We start from the raw sequence: 18,042 nt of genomic DNA, 5'->3' as shown, positions 1-18,042 counted from the left end.
TGAATTACTGCCGGCAATTACTAATTACGTCTGACTGTTTCTCTGTCTCCTACGTAAACCCTACCCTGGCATAGTTACATAAAAAAAACCAGTACATTGCTTGGATTGAAAATGGTCACTACTTAACTGAATAGTAATAGGAAAATTGTGAACCAAAACCAGTTGAGAATTAGATCGAAATGGTAACCAATCTGAAAATGTAAGCTAAATTGAGTAAATTTTTGTAAAAATTAATATTTGTCTTAGAATGCTCAGAGAAATTATAGGTACATCTTAAATCCGAAAGTGAAAGTAAAGCTCGAAGCAATAATGTTAAAATCATTTTAATTTCATTATTCTTTGAAATTTAAATATTAAGCAAAGTTCCTTCGATCGTATAATGTCGTTTAATGTTTCACAATCCAATAACACATTGTAATGTCGTCGACCAAGGACCCATCATTTCAGACCAAAGCATCCTACAGGATATAACCACTAGATTTAAGAAGTACAGAGGTGCTTTTTAAATTAAAAATGGGGCGGTCAAGTTTAGGAAAATGAAGCTATACTTGCTTATATCCTCGCTCTAATTAAATAAAACTTGCCAAATAAATGCAAAAAAAAAAAAAAAAAAAAAAAAATGCGACTTCTTTATCTCGGTGAGGAACACTTTGCAGCATTGAAGTCTTGAAAGATTAGATACACTTCGAAATGTCTTATAACTTCACCGACCTGCATTTTTACAAAAGCTTGAGCATTTTCAGACGTTCTTCGTGTTCTGAATCCAGTTTCGGTGGTGTGTAACACCCGTGAAGATCCTCTACTATGTATTCCTGCAAAATTCTAGCAGTAAATAGTCCTGAATTGTATAAAGCGAAGTTCTTAAGGGTCTTAGTTAAGTAATTAACATAATCAACGCCTCCAAGTTAGAAACAAATTTAACAGAAAGGATTGAGAGATTACCTTTGTTAGCTCCCTCTTAGTAAGGATGTGGTAGTGTCTCTGCCAGATCTTTTGAACGGCCATAGTGGCAGCAAGGAAACCATAAGCTATGCCAAGAATGGCAAAAATAACAACAAAGACCAATACCAAGGCAAAGCATGCCTCCATAGAAGCGGGAAAACAGTCCAGAATTCCCCATCCATAACAGCAGTTCTGGCATCCAGCCATCCGTGGATCATTGCTATTAAGGGACGAGCAATGGAGTATCAGGCCAAAAAACCCAAGAAGCACAAAGAAAGCAAGTACTCCTGGAACAATTTATTTACGCAGAAAAGGAAATAATGGTTAGTCACAAGCCGGTATCCTGCACTCAACAGATTAGGAGGGGGCTTTAAAAGCAACTGATATCATTCCTCACTTCATACTATTTAAGTACATACAAAAAGAAGAATAAGTACAGCACCAAAATACAATGAGCAAAAAGACACAACATTCAAATTAGTCATACATCGAAGCATTATTTATTGTCAACCAGGAAGCCTGGAAATAGTCCATGCATAACAAGGAGCAAAGCTGCTAACTAAGCCACTAAAATCATAGGTATAAAAACAGTTTTCAAAGAAGCATTCCCCCATAAGAGGGAGTTGCACGTAAGAGTATCATATAAAACTCTAGTAGCAAACCTTAAAGGGATCAGTTTACAAAATCCAGATGCAAGGGCATACACAAATGAAGGTAGCAAAATCACAAGCAAAATGAGAATAGGGATAATGTTATCTTCCATAAGTTTGACACTGCCACTGAGAAAAGTGTGCCCTGACAACCACTGATTTTCCATTTAGGAAGAGATACATGGGATAGAACAAACAAACAATCATTCATCTGCTCAGCCTATGTTCTTATTTTCATTTATATATGCACCGATAGATCATTACTGTTACCAAATCACTAAAATGGAAATAAACTGCTACATTGGCCTATCAGTATAATTACTTTAGCACTAGAAATTTAGAATAGAATTCCAATGCTTAGGAGGGGAGATAAATGGAAAAAAGAAAATACAAAACCAATTGCAAAAACCATCAAAGTACCTATACAATAATAAAATGGTATAGGATGTTTTGACAGTATTCGATCCCAACTGTCACTGAATGAATTTCTAAAGGCACCATCTTTATCCATAAGATATACAAACCAACCCATTGCAGCAATCACCTGAAAGACAGATTTCCATAGATATGAACTAAGATTTCAATTAAAAATGAAAGATATATAATCTCAGAATTGAAGATATTTCTTAATTTCAAACCAGAGAGGTGTTCATGTAGAGGTAAGTAGATGTGCTTACACATTGATTTCTCCACTGAAATAAATGTATAGAATTTGTTATCAAAAAATTAAAATTCCATTGACTGCTCTTTGTCTTCTTCCATGTCTTTTATAGTTTGAGAAAAATATATAAAAAAATAAAGAAGAGAATGGTTTTAAGTGTTTACTGTTCTGTTTGCTACAACAAGTTTCTTCTTCCAGAAACCTTTGCTTTTGTATTTTGAGGTATGGGGGTTAATGAGGTGAGAAAGGTACAAACGTACTGGCAGCCAACCATCGACCCCAAAAAAGAAGTGAAAGAAAAAGAAAACCAATAGTAATGAAAGTACTCACTGTCTGAACAGCCAGAAATACAATGATAACATCTCTTGTCACAAAAAATCTGAATTTCATTTTGCGCCATGAGTTGTCCTCAAATAATTCAATTCGAAGATGAAATTGGGCTTTGCAAGTTGTGCAGTGGGAGAAAGCAAATCCTTCCTACCAAAGAAGAAAGAAGGCTAGTATTAGATCAATGGCAACAATAAAATTAGCATCAGGAATGATGGAGATTTATAATAACATCAACTAACAAATATGAGCATATACCTTAACTGAGCGCCAATGATCAAGGCATGAACGGTGAACAAACTGCTGGGTGCCTTTGCACATGCATGGAGATATTAATTCATCATCTACTAAATCAAATAAACACCATTAGACAAGTGAAAATGAAATAATCACCTATACAAGCGAAAGGAAAACAAAAAAAATGTGTGTGTGTGTCTAATTGGATTTATGGCAATCCTAAAAGAAAAGGAATATGTGATCAGATAAATTCAATGAGCCGGCAATTATTTCCCATCAACAACTAGAGACATAGATATGTTCCTTAGTAACTAAACCTTTGTTTAATGAGAAGGCTGATAAAAGCCTATGCCAGATTTCTAACTTTGTTTTAACAAAAATAGGGACAAAAAATGGCAATATTTCCAGGGGAAAAAAAGCATACAAGTTGCTATCAATGAGGATACAGAAGGTGAGAATGTAGGCCTAGATATGTTGCTGCTTTGAATTGGTGCATGATAAGATAAAGCTACTCGGAGCTGATGTTTTTGTCACGGCTAAAGAAGGGAATCACAATAGATATTCGTCAATGTCCGTGCTTATGCAGTTACACTGGAGATTTTTCCATTCTCACACCCTCCCCCCCCCAATATTCAGATAGCAGAAATATTCATTTTTCTGAACTTTTGGCATTCTTCAAACAAGAGAACTCAAATTGTTTCTTAATTTAGAATGTGTATTAAATGGCCTAAACTCTTCATAAGACTAAGTTCTAACAAACAAATGCAATTACCCAATGTTCATAGTCAATCTGTGTTGTGGCAAGACAAACAGCATTTATCAAGTCACTGCCGAATAGCTACTCCATTTAGGGCCTAAACACTATGATTTTCACAGGTAAGTTGGACCATATCCTAAAGATGTAGATTGGGGCAACCTCCTCATAAATTATGAAATTAGCTAAATTTTTCAACTGTGAGGTCCAATTTTTACTCGTCTACTAAAACAATTCCTTTCAGTTGTTAGCCACCCGCTTAATACAAGCACTCATCACAGGATAAAACTTCTTCATGGATCAATATCAAAAAAAAAAAAAAAAAAAAAAAAAAAAAATCACCAACCATCAATCCCAATTCGAATATAACATAAAAGCATCCGCATCCTGAAATTCATCCGAAAAATGAAATAAAAATCAGAACTTGTTTAAAATTCGATCACCTTGTTCGCAATCGCTCTCGAGACAAATGCGGCAACAAGGAACTGAGCCATTCTCAACATCTTCTTCACTGTTTATCTCACTCGAACTTCCTAATGCCGGAGACGATGAAGAATCATCCTTCTTTTCTAGCAGAGGATCAGAATCACTCGGATTCCCTGCAATCACTGGCTCCAGCTGCACCTCCTCTATCATGGATAACCCTCTTTCTGTCTCTCTTAAATTGATCGCAAATTCGCAGATATCACACAATTATTGAAGCAAAACGAAAACCTCAAGTCAAAAAGCTAAAGATGAAGATGAATATAATCCTTTGGATTTATGTTTTTCCTTTTGCCAGATAGAAAGGGGAGCGAGTCAAAATAGAAAAGTCCCAATATTAATTCGGGGATTTTTAGGATTTCACATAATTTAATTGAGGAAGTTTAAAATCGAAAAATGCTGAGTATTCTCTGAGCTGCCAAACAGACAGCTAAGAATCTGAAGAGAGAAACGGTTTCGATGGATTAATGTTGTTTTTCAGTAGAAAAATTGAAAAGATTCAAAAAAAAAAAAAAAAAAAAAAAAACATTGATTTATGTATAAATCACAGGTATAATATTTTTATGGCGTTGGGAAATTTTCCGAGGAAAAAAGTCGCTCAACTTTTCTAAGGGGCTAGCGAGAAAATGATGGGCCCCTGCGCGCTCTTATCTTGTTGGCGCCCTTATCGTATACCGCAGTAGCGCATACTATTGGATTAATGCCACAATGAATTAGTCGCTCTAACCAAATCATCCAAGGTTAATTTCACTGTGAGGACTTTAACTATAGGGATAACCACTTGGGATATCAGCCTCAATTTATCATTTAAAAATATTTAATTTTATATTTTGAACACTAAAATGTCTTCTGAGGTATCGAAATTTTCGTTGGCCAGAATGCCATGTTATCAACACCTAGCTTTTTTTTTTTAAATGAAAATTCTTTTCTAATTTTTCTCTCTTCCAACTCAATCACCTCCTTCTCTCTCTCTCTCTCTCTCTTTTTTTTTTTTTTTTTGCTGCTTTGTGAACCCTAAATTGATATCTCTTTCCCTTTCATCTCAACAAACAAAATGTACAAGAGGAACAATAATCATTTGACTGCATTGAAGAATCTCTTCCAAAGCTTAAATATCTCATCCACTCTTCTAAAGCATCTCTTCCAATTTTATTTTATACAACTGGGTTCGATTGAATTTTGTGCTCTTTTCAACTATTTTTGCTCGGGTTATAGACCCATTTACTGGACTCGGACCTAGATTCAGCTGCGCTTCAACGCTTAACCAATGTGCTACCAGAAAATGCTAACTCTTTCACTCCTCTTTTTTATTATGCTCTGTTATACTCTTTTAACTAGTAATATCCCCATGCTATGCACGATTGAAGAAAATTTTAAATAAATTGAAAGAAAATAATATAATGTATATAGCTTGCTGATAGATTTTTAAGTAAAATTTTTTATATTATGCTATTAAAATATATAAATAAAGATAGATGAATAATAAAAAAATGCAGTCATGATTTTTTAATAATGAGCATGAAAATTGTTAGATAATTAAACATATATTGAAAATAGTGAAATTCAAAAAGATAAATAAAAAATAAAAAATGAAATAAAAGTGAAATTTATAAAGATAAATAAAAAATAAAAAATGAAATAAAAGGAGAATTAATTAGTTTGATTTATTCTATAATTAATGTAAAAAATAATTCCCAACATCATTAAAATCTACAAATTAAGTAATTCATTTTAAATACGAGAAATTCCTTTTTTTTTTTTTTTTGAAGTAAAAGATGGAATTTCATTAACTTTCAAGAATAATAAACTTCTTTAACTCCATCATATTTAATACAATTTAAAACAATTCGAAATCTGTTTGTTAACCATCCCAAAATGTTGTCGTTCCCATTTGCGCATAGCTGATCTGCATCGGCTAAGGCGATTCTCCAACTCATTATTGATAGCTAAAGGGTCACACCAAGCATTACGAACTGCCTCAACACAAGACAGTTCTCGTAACCACATATGTTCAAACTTGAAAACCCATTTTCTTCATCGGTTACGCTGTGTGGTAGAGAAATTGAAAAACAGTTGGAGAGGACAGTGATCTGAACCTTGTCGCACTAAGTGGCTAATGAAACGCGTTTAACTTCCTCTGATCCTTTGGCACACCACCTGATTTTTCATGATGGAAAAGAACTTCATTAAAGTCCCCTCCACAAAGCCAAGGCAGATTTGAGAGACCCTATAAGCTATGCAATAAATCCTAGGAGAGATGCCAATTATTTTCTTCTGGCCACCCATAAAACCCAGTAAAACACCACTGGTTATCAACCACCACATCAACATGATTAAAAGATGAAGACAAAATCTGAATATCCATTTCACTAGGCCACATCAAGCCCAATCCTCCTTTCCTACCCACAACTCGGTCACAAGAAACTGCAAAGTGATTAGGAAAACCACACCGGTTACTAACCTAACTAAACTCTTGTGTTTCCAACTTGGTTTCCATTAGAAACACAAATTTGGGAGACTTAAGCTTTAAAAGCTTCTTCAAACTTCGAACTGCATCGAGGTTCCCAAGCCCCCTGCAGTTCCATACTATCGAACTCATGGCATTCGACGGGGTTGTAAAGCAACCTCCGCCGTTGGGATCACAGAGACGCCTACAATATTCAAATCACTACCTTTTCACCTTTTACCATTGTTAGTATCCATCAGGTTGTCAATATCAGAGCCAAACTTGTCTTTCCGTTTTCTAGGAAGCTGTAATATAGAAGTAACATCTTTCATAACTTTCTAGCAAGCCGTTTCCACGACACTTTGCCACTGTGAACATGGGATATAGACAATAGGGATGGTCCAAAGGTTTGGACAGTTAAGGTTGGGTCAGTGTTTTCTTTGGGTGACAAAATCAGTGCGGAGGGGTTCAGAGTGGGTTGGCCAGATTTTGGATAGGGGGTCATAGGACTAGCAAGTGATGTAGGGAAAGTAGCATTTTGCATGTTTTCAGTAGGTGAAAGTGGTACAGATAAAGGTGTAGTGGATGTTAAAGGGGCCTCTTTACAGGGTAGGTAGGTTGTTTAGGAAGGAGCTGTTTTGAAGCTGTGGTGATAGTGGCTTGGTCTGTATGAGTTTTGAGGTCCAAGATTATAAGGACAGGTGAGGAGGGAACTTGTCTAATGGGTGAGGTAGGTAGGGGTGAGCTAGGTAAAGGTGTGGTGTTGTATTGTCGATTATTAGGCTTTTATTGTGATAATTTGACATTCATATTTTTTAACTTTATTAAGACATCCTCAGCTAACATAATACCTGGAGAGACTGGATTCTCATCCACCATTGTATGGCCATTGGTATCACCTCGTACATTCTCCATAGGACATCCCCTTGTACCCTTAGTGCCTGACTTGCCTATATGGTTAAAAACCAAACCTTTCTTAACCCCACTGTCATCGTCGATGCCTGACACTAACTGCCTTGTCTTCTTGAAAGGAGATGCTCTAATAGCATCACCATACATCATTATCGTGTTGCTATCCTCTAGTTCCTCCACACTATCACATTGTTTGAAACTATGACCACATCTACCACATATGTATCAAAAGGTGGGTAGGGATTCATATTTGGGAGGGATCCAAAATGGTTTCCCTCCTACACTTAAATTTGTGCCACGCAAAAGAGGATTTTTGAGATCCATATCAATTCTAAATTGCTTGTATTTACCCCAACCAACTTTATTATCGGCAAACCATTCCAGGAAACTACCCATTTTTGCACTGATTAGTCGAGCCACTGATTCCTTCATGCAACTCAAGGGAAGACTGTAAGCCCGAACCTAGATAGGACAAGAGTGAAATTGTATGGAAGATGGTTATTCATTCCCAGTAACTCGGCAAAGAAGCAATAAATTCTTATCGAAGTGCCATGGTTCATTATCTAAAATAAATTTAGTATCTCTCCAATGGTGAAATTTGAACAGGAATACATCTTTGCCCCATTCACGAATCACAATTCCATGCTTCAGTTTCCAAACCTTGGTCATCGTGTCCATGAAGATGAATTTGTTGAAAAGTTTCACAATCCATAGTTTACCTGTGACACATAGTTGAGCTCACCTATCAGGACTCTCAGAAACTTCATCCAAAAATTCTATTACCTCTACTTCCGCCACAGTTGGAGTGGTACCTGTTTGATCAGTAATTGCTCCCTCTTGACTCTACAACAGATTTGCGAAAGCTAGATAATGAAAACAAAAGTATAATCGAAACCAAAACCTGACACAAAACAGATTAGAAAAAAGAAACAAAGAAACAAAAGGAGAGAAGAGACATGGACACAGACAAAAAAACAAAACTCAATAAATGAGGGACTATAGTCGTCAAAAGACAAAACCCTAGGTCTCACCGTGGAGAAGACGGGAGCTCTCACAAAAGGAGGATTCAAATAGTTACAGCTAAAAACTAGCATTTTTTTTTAACTATTAAAGAAGGGGATTCAAACCTGGATCTATTGTCAGGCCGTATATGTACTTACTACCAGGCTACGCCTTGGTGTACGAGTGATCTCATTCTTGAATGTTTTTTTTCTTTCCGTGGTGATTTATTAAAAATTAGTTATCTTTTAAAATATCTCTCTATTATTCAGCACCTTAAAAATAAATCATGAGGTCAACTAAATTTGATAATATTCATGATTATTATCTATTACTAAATGTAAAAAGAAAAATAATAATGACAAGTTCAATAATTATAGTTATCTAATTTTTTTTATATTTAAAAAAAATACAATGATTATAATCTTTTTAAAAAGAACTAATAATTCAAATTTCATGGTCATGGTTTACTTTCAAAAGGGTAACTCATAAATTTAAGGACTAATTAAGAGTTTGAAATATTGAATACGTTGAATTTAAGTTTTACTGATATTTTAAGTTTCCTAATTATTGATTGAAAAATAGTTTGCTAAACGAAAAATATCTTTTAAAAAGAATTGAAAAAAAAAATAAATAAGAAGTAAAAATTATACATTAAATTACGTAAATGATTTGTTTAAAATTTGATAGTGAATATTCAGCATTTCACTCTACTTCAAAATATCTTTAATTCTTTTTTTACTTTTAACCTTGTCAATTATATTTTATTATAGTTTTTTTTTTTTTTAAAAAAAAGAGTGGTCATTTGACCTTTCATTTTGATGAATCATTAACATCAGGACATTATTATGAAAAATATATTTGTATATTTGGATGATAATAAAAAATTTTTGAGAAACAATATAGTTAAGAATATAATGTTATTAAAAATTATTTAAAACACCTTACTTTCTATAAAAATTTTAATTTTAGTGCCCTTGACTTGAAAATAGTTTTTTGTATTATCATCATTCCAACTTTGTAACTAATAGGTACAAATTTTGATAAAAAAATATTTTTTAATGTTCTTAACTAATAAAATTATTATCATTATTATTAAAAGTAAAAATTGTTCTTTTATTTAAAAAAACAATAATAATACTAAAAATATATTTTATTCTTTTTGATTGCTAGTAAGGTCTTTTTGGTCATTTAGTAAGTTAGAGCATTAATTATTTGTATGAAAATTAGTTTTTTTTTTTTTTTACAATTTATATATCATTTTCAAGTTTATGAGACAAATTAAATCATTTTAATTTTTTTACCCTTTGAAAAGGGAGAGTAACTTCCTCCATACATAGAAAAATAGGGATATGGCTAATATATTCAGAATTTTAATTTAATTAATGATTATTACCCAACCACGAAGAATTTAATTTTTAAGGACATAAAATTTATATGTCAATAACATAGAAATTTAACTTTTTCAAATCACTTTTTCGTGAGATTTAGACTATTAAATGCTCCATTAATAAAATGGATAATTACTTAGCAATTATTTATTTATATTTATTTATGTATTTATTTGTACTCAAATATTGAGAGGAATCCAAGTTAGACGGAAATTAGGCAACCTATATATTCCTCCTGTCGTTACGTTTTAAAATGACATAATGAATTGTTATTAAAAAATTTAAATCCCGACAAAGTTTATAACATTTGTTTGTAATTAACCTCAAATCAGATTAGACGGTCAGATACAGCTGCCTGTTGTTAAAAAAACAGAGGAAAAAGAAAAATATGATAAAAGATTTAAGTCTACGATTTGATGCGCCGATCGCTCTAAATAAAGCATATTGGACGTAAAGCCAAGTTGAATCAGAAGATTCCAAAACCAAAGCACCTTCCGCCTAACGTTCTTGTTAAACCGTCAAACGTCTTCTTTAGCTTTTGAAGCATCCAATAAGAAATTGTCATTTATTGTAGCTAAAATGACAAATCAATCAAACTCAAACATATATAAATTTAATATCAAAATTTTACACTTCTTCTGGTACATGACGAACAATTTACAAATACAACAAAATGAGTCTTAAATTGAGAAACAATTCACAAATCATTTGCAGAAATGAAATATCTTTTCTTTTTGTCACCATTTTATTTTCTTCCAGTTACTTCGTGCAAGCATTCATGTAAAATATACTCACTTGCCTATAACGTATTCGGATACGGCTAATTTAAAGTTCAAGCTACTTGAAATCTACAGGGGTCCGGCTTCTATGTGTATCATACCCTGCAAATATATAAATAATAATGAACCTTTAAATATAAAAATAAAAAATAAAAATTCCTTACTGTTTATTTGTATTTATAATAGTAGAATTGAAAAGAAAAGAAGGAATGGAATTACTGTTGAAATTCTATATTGATGGAATTAGCCGATAAATTAGCAACTTTTCCAAAAGCAGTTTCCGATAAGACAATGGTGGTGCCGGAAACCGATGGCGAAGTAGGCGTTGAAAAAGCATAATCAACAATCTTTACTTGAATCGTCTGATCCGGTTTGCAAGCACCGGCAACCGTTGCACTAATACATCTAACCAAGTATTCTCTTCCGCAGGATGCTCCATTGTCCCATATTCCATCTCCGGCCGCGGCGAAATGGTTATTCGACGGAAACTGAGCCGGATCGGTGTCGTAGCATTTGGTGGCTACACCGATAAAATTGTAAAAATAATTAGTGAAAATAAAATGTATATTGAAAATGAAATTTTGGTTTGGATAAAGAGTACTTACGTAAATAAGGAGGGCTGTATTGAGCAGCAGTTCCGACGTCACCATAGGAGGTACAGAAAAGCTGTGAGATTAGGAATAATGAGAAGATGAAGAGTGATGAGATTGGAGAGGACATGTTTGTGGGAGCGCAAGATTGTAGTCCTTGAAGAGTTTTTGTGTTATTACTTTTTATTATTATTTTATTTTTTTATTTAAAAAAACGTAAAAGAGACGGCTATATGCCTTTGAAGGTTCTCCATTGATGTCGACTCTACGCGCATTCGGAAATAGGGTTAAAATAAATAAATAAATAAATAATACTAGTAATAAAATAATTAAATTGTGTCCGTCAGCTGTAGATAAGTTTGGTTTTAATTTTATACAATTAAAATAAAGTTAAATATGATTATTTTTTATTTTTTTATTTTTCATAGTATGTTATTATATGGATAATTAAATTGTGTCCCTCTTAAAGGCTTTTGCCACTCTACTAATATTGCAATAATTATATTGCAGAAAAATAAATGACTAATTAATATCTCAATTTAATTTATTATTTTATGTCTAATTAATATTCGTAGCTTTCTTTTTTTTTTTTTTTTTTTGAAAAATATTTGGTAGCTTTCTAACTAACTAACTAACTACCTTATTGTATAAGAATATATGATTTTTGTCAATTTTATTATGATAATCAAGAACTAATGCGAGCACAATCAGAAGTCTTATACAGAGCACGAGTGATTGCAAACAATAAACAACCCACAGATTTTTAAAAATAGTAAAAAAAGAATAATAATGATGATCTGTAAGTTGACTTTTAAATTGTTGAATTTTCTATCGGAATTCAATAAATTAGATAGCAGTTGCTTTATGGTAGTTGTAAATTGCATTGACCGGTAATCATTGTTTCATCTTCTATGACTGGAAGCTCCCTTTCGCCTTACTTGTAATAATAATATTGCCGCTGTTTCACTTTAATAGCAATAAATGGACATTTTATTTTATTTTATGAATATTTATTTAGAATTTTAAGAGTATATTAATTTTTTGTTCAATTTTACACATATTTATTAAGTGTTTTGTACTAAAATTAGATGAAAAGTTTAATTTTAAGAGGATAATTTAGATATTATACCATATATTTTTATAAAATCAATATGTTCTAATCATTTTTTTAATCTTTGTATAAAGATGAAATGTTATTATCAAAGTGGAATTGACAAAATAAATTATTTTATTCAATACAAATTACATCAACTAATCCTTATATATAAAATAAATATAATATTTAGCTAAAATTAATTAGTATAATAAAAAATTATAAGGGGGCAAATAAAAATTTTTAAGCGTGGATAAATATAAATGATATTGAGTTAAAAAATTATTTATTCATAAAACAAGATAGTACAGGGGCAGTGGGGGGTATGTGCCCCTATTGCTCTCAATACGGAATCCACCATCGACATGCTACTAACTAGGGTAATAAATAAATCAAACCCCATCTAAGTTTTTTGAATTTCATTAAAAGAAAAAAAAAATAGGTTCGATTTTGTGAAAATAAGCTTAATAAATCAAGCCGAATCTTGTATATAAGCTCATCTATAAAATGAGCCGAACTCAAGTTTGGAATGAGATCGCGAATTAACTTAATATAATAAATGAATTTAAGCTCAAATTCAAGTTTGGAATGAGTTCATACCCAAACAAATCCATGTCACGTATAACTATTGTAAGTTAAATTCAATATCTATATACCATCAATGCCTTTTAACATACGAGCATTTTATAATTGAAATAATAAGGTAGTTCATTCTTATAAAATAAATTGATATGATTAATTAAAATTTGATTTACAACATCTAAATATTAAAGAAATAATTTTTTACTTTTGAATTTTCAAATTTTGACATTAATAATTGAAAGTTATCTATGATACCTGTTAAGTTCTTAGAATAAGGATAAAGATAGAGGGAATCCTAAATTATCCGTTAGTTAAAGTTTATTTAGAAATTTAATATCCTTCAATATATATTATTTTTTTTATATATCAGTAGTATTAATGTTCAATTGTTAATATTATGGATATCATTTTTTAAAAAATTGATAGAGTAGATGCTTTGAAAATTTTCTCCATAATAGCTTTTTTTTTATATAAAATTAGGAAGTCAAGTAAATGCCTTTAATTAGGAAGTGGATTAGTCTTGGATTATGATAAAATAAAGCTTGTTTATAAAAGACTTGATCATTTTCACTAACTAAATTTCCCCTTTATCTTTCCTAACTTATTAGGACAAAAGAGAATGAAAATTTAAAAAATCTATTATTCTCTTTTTTAGATAGACTACTACTATATGACTATCCATATAGGTATTGAAAAGAGAGAAAAAATATTATTGAAGGAAATTAAGAAAATAATGAAGGAAGAAAAATAATGAATTGTTTTTTTTTTGAAATATAATATATTAGGATTTCATTAATAATTTTAAATCAATATAGATAATAAAGGAAGGACATGACCCCTCTCGTGAGACCGGCATAAAATAAAAATGTTATAATTAAAATAGCACAAAAGAATTTACTAATCTAATAAGAAATTCTAATTAAAAATTAGAAAGTGAATATGAAAAAATTGATAAACCTTCAAAGTCACTAGCTAAACAAATTGTACGAGTATTTTATACAAAATCTGATTATCCATGAAATAGTTGTTTATGACGAACACTAAGACTTTTAACTACTACATCTAGTAGAGGAAAATGTTACGCTAATAAGATTTATCTATTTAATAAATTCTTGACAAATTGCACATGTCCAAATAAAAATAAACCAAATACAAAAAAAAACAAGACAAATACTATACAAAAAATGGAGATATCACAAACTCCGTATAAGATGGAGACAAAATACAAGAAAGAAAAAGAAACATAAATAATGTATATCTGTGTCGAAACAAACATATATTTGTAATTTATTTAGAGAAACACATAAAAATGTGCAAAAAATTGAGAAAAAAGACAGAGGAGTTGTTATAAGAGACAAGAAACAACATTTTCCATATTTGATTCTTATTTTTTCATGAAGAAAAAAAAAAAGAATTTTAGTGAAAAAGAAGGAAGAAGAGAAAGTAGCTAGTTTGGGTAACCGTTCATTGAAAAATAACGAAACTTATTTCACACTAAAGAATATAATTTCCTTAATTTGTTCATAATTTTTCTATAATTTAAAGAGATTTTAATATTGTCAATCAAGTGTAATTTGATTTATTTTCTTACATCTTATAGAGAATTTGGAGAGTGAAAATTCTCGAGTTAGAGCCCTTTCACCACAATAGTTATCATTAATTTGGTGAATCTTATTTAGAAGGGAAAGTCGTTCTTACTGTGTAGCCCACATATTTTTCCCGATCCATTCAACCTCTTATTATAAACAAAAAAAAAAAAAGAGATTTTAATTTTATGAGTATGGGAGAAAAATAGTGATTTATTTAAAATATGCCATATTGCAAAATTTATGACAAAATGCACATCAAAAGAATGGGGTGAAAAAATAACATAGTAGTTTTTAGAGTGACAATTATTTTTTATCCACACAAAATCTCAATAGTATTAAAACGCGATCCTTTCTTTTTTCTAGAGCTTCCTACCAGATCTTTTCAGCTAATGAATAGAATGAATTTCATTAGGCTCTAGAAATAATATAAAAATGTAGTAGTACTGAAAAAACTTACGTAGACAGGGTCTATAGTTCTATCAATGGACCAAATCAATAAAACTGACGATTCTTTAAAAAATATTTCGATTTTATTTTTTATATTTCAAATGTATAATTAGAAATATCCTCGTACTAATAAACATCTTTAGTTCCATTGATTTAATCCTACAACGAAACAGCAAATGAACGAAAATGACGTAGAGGCGTGTTAACTGAGATGCATTATTTCCAATTTCTTAGCATCATTTCTACAATTTGGTTTCCTTTCGTGGACAATTCTTTAATCATTCTTCCCAACACCATCTAGGTTACTGTATTGTTCAAGTTGATAGAAGTTAGCATTGGGTTATTTTTTTTTTAAAACACTAGTATCCGGACCCAATTATCAGGGATTATATAATTTGGTTGGGGATTTAGTCACAGTTAAAGATCATTGTCTCTCCCTGCAAGTATTGGATTAATTTTAAATCACTTATTAAATCAAATTGAATAACTTAGAAATTGAGAATCGAATTCAATAATTAAACCAAATTATAGTGAAGAGAAAATTAAATTAATTGTATTTTATTTATTGTGTTAATAGATTGCAATATATATACAGAGGAAAAAATATTATCGTTGCGAATCTTTATAGTACAATAAAAATTCTAGCCTCTTTTTCTTAACAAAAAAAAAAATCTTAAGAAAAACATTTGCATAAAAATAATTATTGAGCATTAATATTTACGACAAATTTACCAAATTTATCAATCAAATATGAACATTTAAAACCAACATAAAAAAACATGAACAATTAAATTGAAATATATAATTTTCAAGAAATTAAAATAACTGAACTTGTTTTGAAGAAAATGGAATCAACTTGAATTTCATAAATAAATTTAAAAATAACCAAGAAATAAAGGAAAAAAGTTACATTAACAGAAATTTTTTTAAGAAAAATATATTATTCCTATATAATAAAATAATATTTAAATAATTCAATTTAGTTTGATTTTTTTTAGCGTTTTTTTTACTTATTAACATTAAATTTAACTAAAACAATAAAAGTTTGATAAACTGAATCAAATTATTAAAAAAATTAAATTATGAAAAAATAAATTAATTTTCGCTATTTGGTTAGTAGTGCAGCATACCTCTTTTTGTTTTTTTATTTTTTAAAGAAAAAGAGACTTAGACTTATACTTGGCTCGACGCCCACAAGTTGCGGAAGACTTGACTTATGAATTAGGAGGTGAGCATTCAGTTATCCAAATTAAGCTAAATTGAATTAATTTGATTTTGATTTCTCTGAATATGTTCTTATGGTATTTCAATTTAAAATTAAATTATATGATAACCGATCCAAATTGAATTAAATTAATTTGGATTCGGTTATTTCAAACTAAATTAATTATTTTAGATTAAAATAAATTTTCTTAGCTATATATAGTAATAAAACCAAAAACCAAAAACTAAACACTTTTATACACCCAAAACAAACGGTATTCGCATTTTTAAAAGAACTATTCGGAAATGACCAAATTGAATCAGTTTGATTCAATTTTCGATTAGAAATTGAAAATTGCTCGCCCTACTTCTAATGTGAAGTATAATACGTGCATGCCTCCATCACATTTTAGCATCAGATAACTGGTCAAATGTGTAATTTACTTTCTTCGAAAAATTGATGAAAAATTTTTTCTAGCAAAAACAAAACAGTCTTCGCAGATCGAAAGCCGGAGGAATACAGCCTTTGAAACTGGTTCGGCTAGCTCTCAGTTTTTATTTTGATTATTTGCAAACTTCCAAAAATAAATTCAATTTGTAGAGCTATTCTATTAAATACACTAACTTGTAAAATTAAAGTCAATTGAATATTTATTAAAATAGTTAAAAACTTTATCTGATAAGTTATCTTAACTACATGTAATAAATATATATATAAATTAAAAACTCAAAAAAATTATTATTACTAGTGTAGAAATATATGTATAATTATCAAAGTTTAAATTTTAGAGTACAATAGGTTCATTCTAAGTTTATGATGCTATAAGATTTATTTTTTTGCAAAGAGTTTATAGCGAAATTTATATATCCTCACTTATTTTTAGGCCAAATACATATTGTGGCACGTTTTACCATTTTAACTTGTTAGATACTTGTACTTATTATAATTATCACACTTTTTTAATTTATAAAATCATTTTATTAAATATTTTAATTTATAAAATTAAATTGATTAAGCATTCACTTAAAAATTGAAAAATATATAAATTATCATTTTAAACATTATACAAACGATAAATTAATTAATATTTTACATATAAAAATAAAAAAAATCTAAAACTATTGTGCTACCGTGATAAGGATTTTTCCAAAATGACTCCAATAAAAAACTAAAAGAAGGCGCTGCGACACCTTTCGAGATGTCTAACCCCACCTTAGTCACTCTAAATTGTTTTTCAAAGCTATTCACCAAAACAAACCAGATGATGTGCTTTTTTTTTTTTTTTTTTTTTAACTATGAATTAATTGGAAATACTTATGCAACAAATCTTTTATTCTAAAAAAAAAAAAACTTAGAAGTAAATAATTTTTTATTAAAACCATCAGTTGAGCCGGTTCATTCTTAACAAAACATTAATTTTTTATATATTTTTCCTGAAATCACATTCCATATTTCAAAAAAAAAAAAAAAAATCGCTAAATGAATTGTTCCAGTGAAAAAGCTATTTAATAATTTAAAATTTTTATTTTTGCGCCACACTCTTCAGTGAGTTAGTTTTTTATTGCATTTAGACCACTCGATGGGTTGGTGATTTTTTAATACAAGGTTCTCTCACCTCTCTCTCCATAGCAAAAGAAAACATTAGTATCAGGTTTGCAAACAGTTTCCATTTGGCATCACATTTGTAAACAACAATTTTTACAAGAGCATTATTTGTCAAAATCTATCATTTTCCCATCCCAAAAGATCCAAATCATTTACTCCTTATTGACCCAAAAGAAAATAGGAGGGCACGGCCAAATTTCTACAAGCTTTATTTTTTATTTCCCTTCCTACAATTTTCCTCCTTCCAATCCAAAAGGGCATTTGATTTGTCACTTTGGAAGGATGATCAAGCAACCAACCAACAGATTAGACTCAAAAGAAAGGTAGGGATCAAATCAAGATAAGTAATAT

At 30.4% G+C, this 18,042-nt stretch overlaps 2 protein-coding genes across 3 annotated transcripts; both read right to left on the bottom strand.

Annotated features, from left to right (window-relative positions):
- Window positions 1–307: 307 nt before the first annotated feature.
- LOC149494440 (RING/FYVE/PHD zinc finger superfamily protein) lies at window positions 308–4,664 on the bottom strand. Of its 2 annotated transcripts, none has more exons than XM_089725295.1 (6): window positions 4,015–4,664; window positions 2,839–2,927; window positions 2,584–2,730; window positions 2,013–2,136; window positions 943–1,229; window positions 308–812 (listed from the first exon to the last, which is right to left on the bottom strand). In XM_089725295.1, the coding sequence occupies exons 1-6, from the start codon at window positions 4,205–4,207 to the stop codon at window positions 720–722; spliced, it is 933 nt and encodes a 310-aa protein (XP_089581421.1). In that variant the 5' UTR covers window positions 4,208–4,664; the 3' UTR covers window positions 308–719. The 2 variants fall into 2 exon arrangements, with proteins under 2 accessions (XP_089581421.1, XP_089581422.1); XM_089725296.1 differs by having other exon boundaries at window positions 2,839–2,924; window positions 4,015–4,658.
- Window positions 4,665–10,382: 5,718 nt separating this feature from the next.
- Window positions 10,383–11,369, bottom strand: LOC149494439 (EG45-like domain containing protein). Its single transcript, XM_089724698.1, has 3 exons — window positions 11,187–11,369; window positions 10,801–11,101; window positions 10,383–10,683 (listed from the first exon to the last, which is right to left on the bottom strand). Exons 1-3 carry the CDS (start codon window positions 11,299–11,301, stop codon window positions 10,677–10,679), a joined length of 423 nt encoding a protein of 140 aa, XP_089580824.1. The 5' UTR covers window positions 11,302–11,369; the 3' UTR covers window positions 10,383–10,676.
- Between the last annotated feature and the right edge of the window lie 6,673 nt (window positions 11,370–18,042).

Source organism: Jatropha curcas, chromosome 8, assembly GCF_041381405.1.
Source record: "Jatropha curcas cultivar XTBG-Jc1 chromosome 8, XTBG_Jcur_1.0, whole genome shotgun sequence".
In the NCBI taxonomy this organism is placed as follows: domain Eukaryota; kingdom Viridiplantae; phylum Streptophyta; class Magnoliopsida; order Malpighiales; family Euphorbiaceae; genus Jatropha; species Jatropha curcas.
This window is presented reverse-complemented; position numbering and strand designations above follow the sequence as displayed.

Excerpts from the sequence above, each read along its gene's own strand:
- LOC149494440 (XM_089725295.1), bottom strand. The coding sequence starts at position 4,207 with ATGATAGAGGAGGTGCAGCTGGAGCCAGTGATTGCAGGGAATCCGAGT. Across the intron at positions 2,731-2,838 it reads ATCATTGGCGCTCAGTTAAG|GAAGGATTTGCTTTCTCCCA; the intron begins GTATATGCTCAT and ends CTTCTTTGGTAG. Across the intron at positions 813-942 it reads CTAAGAGGGAGCTAACAAAG|GAATACATAGTAGAGGATCT; the intron begins GTAATCTCTCAA and ends AGAATTTTGCAG.
- LOC149494439 (XM_089724698.1), bottom strand. The coding sequence starts at position 11,301 with ATGTCCTCTCCAATCTCATCACTCTTCATCTTCTCATTATTCCTAATC. Across the intron at positions 11,102-11,186 it reads ATACAGCCCTCCTTATTTAC|CCACCAAATGCTACGACACC; the intron begins GTAAGTACTCTT and ends TTATCGGTGTAG.